Raw genomic sequence first — 8,247 nt, forward strand, 5'->3', positions numbered from 1 at the left:
CACATCAGCAGACGAAGTCGACCGGTAACTAGCTGACTGAAACGGAGACGCGTATACACGTGTGCAGAGAAAATCTTCACTGCCAAGAGAAACTAAAGTCAAATTAAATTAGCAGCGTATCATGCCGCTACTTTCCTGATCGATATAACTAATTAACACGACTGGGTTTCTATAAATTCTCTCATCGGTAGTACGTACACGATCGATCTATTTATAAGCGCTCAAGCGGCAAATACGTTCTGATTACCCCTCTGTAATTCACAATGGCGTTCAAGCGGCTTGTTCTGCCGTCGTTCGTTGTAATTATTGTGCTCCTCATGGCTGTCCAAGGTAACAATTTATTTCTGCAATTTTTTATGTTGGTAACTACTTCCCTCTCCGTCAAAGGCTATAGTTTTAACCCAAAAATTTGTTCCATGAAGATTGTAATTTTAGAGTGACCTAATTCTTTCCTCTCTAATACTATCTCATCATTTCTTCTCGTTTTAACCAACGAACCAGTAGTACTCTCTTCTCCCATTTTTTTCTCTCTCTAAGTCACTGTATGAATGAAAGGTAAGTAGTCTTTGAATCTCTTGCTTAATCTACTCTTATTAGCTATCAGAGACAGTGGAAGTGTAAGCGTGTTTCTTTCTCTTTTAACACGTTCACAATGTTCACCGCTATTTCAGGGGAGTCCCAGCGGTGCGCACCGTCTAGCATCGATGTCAGTCAGACCAATACCGGGAAGAAGGTCGGAACACTCGACACGGTGTTCCAGGTGATGGTGACCAACAGGTGCCAGTGCACGGTGAAGGCCATCTTCCTCTGTGCCGATGGCTTCGCGAGCTCGTTCACAATCGATCCGAAGCTGTTCCGCCAGGCAGGTGCTGTCGGCTACCTCATCGGCGATGGCCGGCGGATCCCGAGCGGCAAGTCTATCGCCTTTCCGTATGCGTGGGACCACTACTTTCAGATGACTCCTGCTAGCGTCCAGGCCGATTGCTAGACATCTTGTTCGTGGAAGTATGACTTTCAAGATTAATTGATATGTAATTTTGTATTTCATGACAAAATAAATGGCCTGGTTTTAGTATGCTGCCAGGTGTGGTATATGTTTATTGATCATATATTTCTTAATTCCACGGTTTCAATACCTGAAGGAAAAAAAATGATATTCCTTGCTTGAGTTCCACGCTTTGATCGAGATGGTCATCCATGAAGAGCTTTTGCTGTCTATTTGATGAATAGTGACGTAGTGTGGTGAAGTTCACGATCAGAAATATTGTAGACCCAAATTAAAGCCACATGGAGAAAAAAAAAGATTGTACAGTACGCCAATTTCACATGTTCTCCACGTGCGTTGTTAGTTAGTACTAGGAAGAATCTTATATACTAGTGCAACTACATCTCCTTTTCATAGGAGTGCAGAATATTTCGTGTCACTTGTGCCTGCCATGTATAGCTAGTGCACCTCACATAGATGATACTCTCTCCGTCTCAAAATAAGTGCAGTTTTACACTATTCACGTTCAACGTTTGACCGTTCATCTTATTTAAAACTTTTTTATGATTAGTATTTTTATTGCTATTAGATGATAAAACATAAATAGTACTTTATGTGTGACTAAATATTTTCAATTTTTCTATAATTTTTTCAAATAAGACGGACAGTCAAATGTTGGGCACGGATATATCCATGGCTACACTTATTTTGAGACGGAGGTAGTATATATATAGTGTCGACCGATGCTTATCCACAGGATCAGTAAGTATATACTTGTCCATTTAGGAGATCTAGATAAACTGTTCAACAAGATCTTAATTTTTGACGAATTAGGTCTACGGTTTTGTTTTTAAGATACAAACTTATTATTGGTTAGTTCCCGGTAGAAACCAGGATGTTTCAGCTGCTGGTGGTTAGGTTTTTCAATATTCTGCTTCTGATGTGAGGTTCATTTTCATAATTGCCATTTTTATTCAGATTTCAATTGAAACTAAGACTTAGAAAACGGTTTGTGTATTTTTTCCCCCTCACGATTCCGCACCACATGCATATATATTCTCATTTGTTGTGTTGTACATAAAAATTGCTCGATATAATAAAAAAATTATATAAAATATTGGCTATGTATAATATAAACATTTTGTGCAAGTTACTGATCAGATTTAAAGTATATATATATAGAGGAATATATATACTAGATCCTAGCCTCGATAAAAGGCAGATAAATTTACATTAATATGAACTGAGAATGCTACTACTACCAAAGAAATCATTCCAGTTTCTTGCCAGCGATCGAAATAACACCAAAACGAAGGAAATCTATGGAGACAAAAAGTATAGTAGCCCATTGGTTGCAAAACGTCTCGTGCAAGGGCTTGACGTCTACTGATCTGCTGTCCACGGCGCCGGCGTGCACCTGCAGCCACATCGCGCTTTCCAAGTTCCAACTTCCATTCTAGCTTCCATCCTTAGCTAGATTCAGGTTGTAATTAATCTGTCATCCTAGCTCCAACTCTTTCTTACATGTGTCAACTATGCCGTCATAACTCATAAGGGCATCATATCAGTCTCAAATAAACCGCATGCATGATATATAATGCGCCTTGCTATAGCCAGCATCCGGCTGTGGGGGCACTTGTACACGCTCGTGGCATGTTATTTTTACAAAATATAGTGTACAGATGCACACGCTTAAATACACAGGTGCGTATACTCACCATTGTAAACACTAAAACACACGTACATCTATTTCCTATAAGTATAGAAAATTGAACTGGTATACTTCAAGATTGACAAAGTTAATTATCATGGATGTCTCGCTATCGATGGTTACGTCTCCTACTACTAAAAGATAACAATTAGATGTAAATACGAGCACATATGTTAAGGTTAGGACTTCAAACTAGCTGAGCATATTCCACCACAAAAAAATTCATAAGTTGAGCTATACTTCGTTATTTATATAACTACACACAAGACTGCAGGAGCGCAAACACATACATATCCACTTATGCACATTACACGCACATAAAAGTGTGTATATTAGATGCATGGTAGAACTATGACCGAACTAATTTCATATTAAAAATCTACCATCCTATATATAATTGTGGGCACTAATTTTAAATCAGGACTATTATGGTTTTTGCACCACCCAGCAAAGATCAATTTCCTAGTAGTGTAGATTAAACTGAACCATAATAGTTTTGTTGGTTTCTTTAACCATGACATTCTAGCTACCACATATCTAGTTCTTTCCTACTCCCTAGTTACTCATATATAATTTGTTTATACGTGCTTTATAAATATAAAACGGCTATGCATCAATAAGAGATATTTGTATTGTTAAAGTCCATGGCAATAAAATGGTCATGCGATGTTGCCATGTTGGATTTTGGATGACGTGGCAAGAATTAAAGAACAGAGCGAATATACTCATAAATTAAGTAACAGGTAAAACAACATTGGTAATGATAGAGATGGTGTCAAAGGTAGCAACATAACGATATTTCAGCGAATGAAAGGGAGAGAAGGGCAAACGCATTATTGTTTGTTAGATAATTATAAGTTCCATAATTCTGGTTATTTTGGCAACGATACTATATTAAAAATATATCTTTAACTATAATATTTATTATAATATATATAATAAGTAAATACATTTTAACTTTATAAGATAAATGTAGTCCATTTGAACTAAATTTATTTAAAGCTATTGATAGTCAATGTTATAATTAAGTTTGATCTCAGCCTTATCTAAAACGCCAAGAATTTTGGAACCGGAGGAGGTATAGATTAAATATGATAGACATGATATATGTTGTCTTGATCACAATTATAAAATTCCTAATTAACTGCTTATAGAGACGTCGTTATAATTAGCACTCTCAATAATTAAATTATACAAACAAAATAATTCTCAATACTTGAGAAGATACCGATAGGCATCATAATTTATAAATTTTAATTTGTGTTACCTCAATTCTCTCCCGTTTCATAATTCACATTTTGGAGCAGGTCAAGCTCAAATAGGTAGAACTGGAACTATTAATATAACTTTTAAAATATTTAGTTTGAAGACACTAGATAACAATGTATATATTACTCTTTAAAAATAATTTAATAAAATTAAATATACACTCTTGTTTTTATAAATGTTAAATAAAAAATATTGTAAAGAATATGATTTATAAACCATTTTATTTTTTAAAACGTTAACAATAAGGGAACCAGGCAAAGGGAGGGAGTATGTACATATATATAACAATTTGCATTAAATTTAAAATATGAAATATCGAAGCTCAAAAAATCTGAAAGGAAAATAAAAGAAAAGATAAAGTGCCAAGCACATCTACGACAACTGAGCACACAGTTTGATCTCCAAGATACTCCTCATACAATAGTTACTACCATACTTGCCTCTAACAATTAGTCCACAAATTAAATTGTGAATTTACTAGTTGTAACATGTGCATTGATTCAAATAGATCAAAGTGTTGGGAATGGTCTCACATTGGTTGTTTGTGAAGAGTTAAATGAACTTAAAAGTCAGAGAGTCCCTCACTACTTGAGCTAGCCTTTAGGGTGCTGTAAGGCTTCCTCCTGGATGGACCAACATATCTAGGTTTTAGAACAACATAATGTTTAAACAAATGGTTTAAATTAGATAAAATTCCCTACATACCCTTGAAAATATTCATAAGACCTTATGTAACCTTAATTGCTTCATCCTCTACATGTTTGTGAGTTTTCATTTTGATCCTCTTTATCTCTATTCCATTTGTTGACCATGAGTAGACTATATTTTTTTTTAGAAAAATGACTATATTGCTCCATTGTCATACTTATGTGCTACCTACTTCACAAATCTCAATATGGAAACATTTATAATAAAATCAAATGGTATAAAATTATCTGACCAAAAAATTTTAAAAAAAATTAATTTTTTGAACAAATTTATTATTTTTTTTACTTCTCTGTCCCAAAATATAACAACTTCTACTACTCAAAAATTGCGACATGTAGGATGAGTTATTTTTTTCTGTCTCGGTGAAAAAAGTAATATGCCTTCAATACCGTGAGGGAAAGGTGAAAAGAACTTGTGAGCCAGACGTCAATGCGCCATTGCAAAAGGGCAGCGGTTTCGGAAGATCGATCAATGAGGGCGAGTGGTCGGGCATGGATCCAGTGATGGCAGAGATTATAGGATGCAGATCCTGTGGCGACAAGCAGCGAGAGCAAGGATCTAGTGATGACCGGTGCAAGGAGCATGCACCGACGGTGGCTGGAGTGATTGTTGGGCAATATCTCACCATAACATGGTGGAGGCAGAGGGAGGTAGATCACCAACATTCAACTTTTCTTCTCGTTACCTCAAGGTGCTCACCAATGACATTTCACAGCCGCTTAGCATTCGAGGTCATCGAACTCGACAATGTCAACAGTGTTAGGGATGATTATGAGAATGAGATGCTGCCAACATCCAGAACAACTCATTCGCATTGTGCTCTTGTCGTGCAGCCATGTGAAGCCCTCCCACGTCACAAGCTAATACAAGTAAAATACATAGATTAATGGTATGTTTTGAACTATATGCAAATTGTAATGGCATTGGCCTGAATATATGAAGTCTAATGGCATATAGAAAAGAAATGTTAGTATCTAATAAAATCATTTTTTATCATACAAAGTCATCAATTTTTTTTAAAAAAATATATCATCAACTATATTATCATTATCATATATTTCTTACACGATAGAACTACTCACATTTCAATATACGCAGGTAAATGAGAAAATATTAAGATTTCTACCTTTTCCAATATACATTAGATTTCTATATAGTAGGATATTTCCATACTTTAATTAAATATTATTTGCTGCAGTTGCTGCAAATAAAACAAAACAAAACTTAAATTATTGTTAATTTTATCATGCAGACGCACAGGCTAGCTACTGGGAGCACCAAATTGCGTGCCAATTTTCTAGCAAGACTCTAAAGTAGTGAAAATATTAATCTTTCTCGTCACCGGATTATGCCACGTCATTAGAATAATAAGAATCGTCCGATGCAACTGAGATTCAGCAGCTGCCGTTAGATCTTAGCTAGAACGGTCTCAGTAAAAAAATATTGGTGAAGGGTTTACAAGAGTCACAACCGGAAGGCTCGTGAATACGCAGCGTCCACGCGCCGGAACTCGGAAGGAGAGAATGAAAAATGATGGATTAAAAAGAAAAGGATCACAGCCAGAACTCCCAATTGGCTCCACCATCGTCTGATCGTCTCCTCGCCTCCTTCCAGGTTTTCCCGGCGCTGCGCCGTCTCTTCCGCCGCACTTTTAGATCACCACACATCACTGAGATCCCATGGCCATCAATGAAGCTGCAGCTGCTGATGGAAAGACACAAGGAGAACAGTAGAGATAGATGGAGGAGGGAATTGTGCTACCCGTGACTTGCCTACCAGCCAGGAGCAGTGGTGCTGGTCAATGGAGGTGGCCATAGAAGTAGGGGTGACAATTTTCTCGGTGGGTGCGGGCTCCCAACGGGGACCTGTCCCTACGGGGCCAAGGGAAGTTGGAGAATTTAACTCGCAGGTGAACAGCGACGGGGTCCCGTAATTTTCCGGGGGTGAGGGCGGGGCATGGAAGTAACCCGCGGGCCACCCATGGGACCCTGGATGGCCCATCAAAACGCATGAACAAAGCCGATTACTAGTATTGTGGTATGTAGGAAGATACAAACATAGATAGATTGATATATAGACTCTGATAGTAAGATGGATAGAACAAAGTGTTGACGGTCGTTAGCGATCAGTTTCGACTGTCAATATTACCAAAATAGAGGAGAACTAGTTATGCTTGCAATGCATATTTGTGTTAGAATAATAATATTCTACTAGTATAAGGTTACTAACCTTATACAGAGAATAACCATAAAGTGGAGGAGAAACGACATCAAATTAGACGATCAATCCATCGAACGATGTCGACATCAAATGACACATTGAATTGGGCCAAAATTCACAAGTTTGCGGTGTAGAGCAAAAGAGGAGACCACCTGCCGAAACTGGGCCAGGGAGGCCTAGCCCATGGTTCGACCCTCAGCGCCGTTGGATGCAGGGCTTCTTCTGGACGGTGTGGATTGCCTCCCTATGGCGGTTGGAGGGTAGTACCGACCTTTCCAACCTCCATAACCGTCATTACCTGCATATTTAAGGAGCTCACTCTCTCACTTTCTCCACACACTTCAAGCAAAGCTCTCTCATATTCTCTCAAGTTTAGGTTACTAGTCTCAAGCTAGTGGAGTTGGAATAGAATAGAAATCAGAGTCCGGAAATCTTCAGAAGAGTTCGGGTATGGCTCTACTAGCTCTCCTTTCTTCTTTTGTAAGACTTGTACTTTATTTAGAATATTCTTCTTTATACAATTCTGGTATTGAAATACTTTCCGAGTATATGAATGCCAACTTTACTTTATGTTCAAGTTGTATTGATTATACTGCTAGCTTTTCTGGGAGATGCATAGGTACGGGTATAATGTTTGCTTATTCAAATACTCTATGACATGACGATGATATTAGAGTAGTATCTGGTAGTTTAGGTGTGGTGTCTGGATTATTGGGTATCATTATTTGAGGTTATATGCTACAGATGAGAGGTGGGCCGCTGATGGTGACAGCTCAGTACGGGTATTCCTCCGCGTGTGTATATAGTCCTAAGTTAATTTCCTGGGGAGGGTACTCCTCTATATTTAGCCCCGGGTGTATGGTCATGATGGGCTGTCATAAGGAACTCGGCAGTCAGGGGTGGCTTCTCGAAGTTTCAGGAGGGCATCGGAAAGAGGGTATTAGTTAGTTAATCATATAACTAGGATGTATGTATAATATGTACACTAGAAGTATAGTACTAGATTCTTTTCTATTTTCTTTTCACTTAGCTTAGATAATTTAATATGAGAATGAGAAGTCCTATGCTTGTGTGTCATCCTACCCTTTGAATTATATTAACCGCTGCTTAGACTACGATTATTACAAATAAACATATAAATTATTAGTACGATTCTCTCTACTATAATCTTTCCACGGGATTAAACAAATACTATACCCTTGGAATACTCTCGGGTGAGATGCTACAATGGTATATCTGTGCGCTTGCGGATAAACTCTGTAACCATAATATACCAGGAGTATTTCTGCGCTATTGCTGGGAATTATATTTCTAGTAATGTTGTCAAGAAATACCAACAAGCATTTCTGGCGCC

General features: G+C 37.7%; 1 protein-coding gene across 1 annotated transcript; it reads left to right on the forward strand.

The window, feature by feature from the left end:
- The first annotated feature begins 263 nt into the window (after positions 1 to 263).
- On the forward strand, positions 264 to 988 carry LOC127756566 (uncharacterized). The gene is made up of 2 exons (XM_052281920.1): positions 264 to 330; positions 672 to 988. The coding sequence occupies exons 1-2, from the start codon at positions 264 to 266 to the stop codon at positions 986 to 988; spliced, it is 384 nt and encodes a 127-aa protein (XP_052137880.1).
- The last annotated feature ends 7,259 nt before the right edge of the window (positions 989 to 8,247 follow it).

This window comes from Oryza glaberrima, chromosome 12, assembly GCF_000147395.1.
Source record: "Oryza glaberrima chromosome 12, OglaRS2, whole genome shotgun sequence".
NCBI classification, from domain to species: Eukaryota; Viridiplantae; Streptophyta; class Magnoliopsida; order Poales; family Poaceae; genus Oryza; species Oryza glaberrima.

Bases quoted from the DNA above. Each gene is read 5' to 3' on its own strand.
- LOC127756566 (XM_052281920.1), top strand. From the start codon at position 264: ATGGCGTTCAAGCGGCTTGTTCTGCCGTCGTTCGTTGTAATTATTGTG. The intron at 331-671 runs GTAACAATTTAT...CCGCTATTTCAG, and splicing joins GCTCCTCATGGCTGTCCAAG to GGGAGTCCCAGCGGTGCGCA.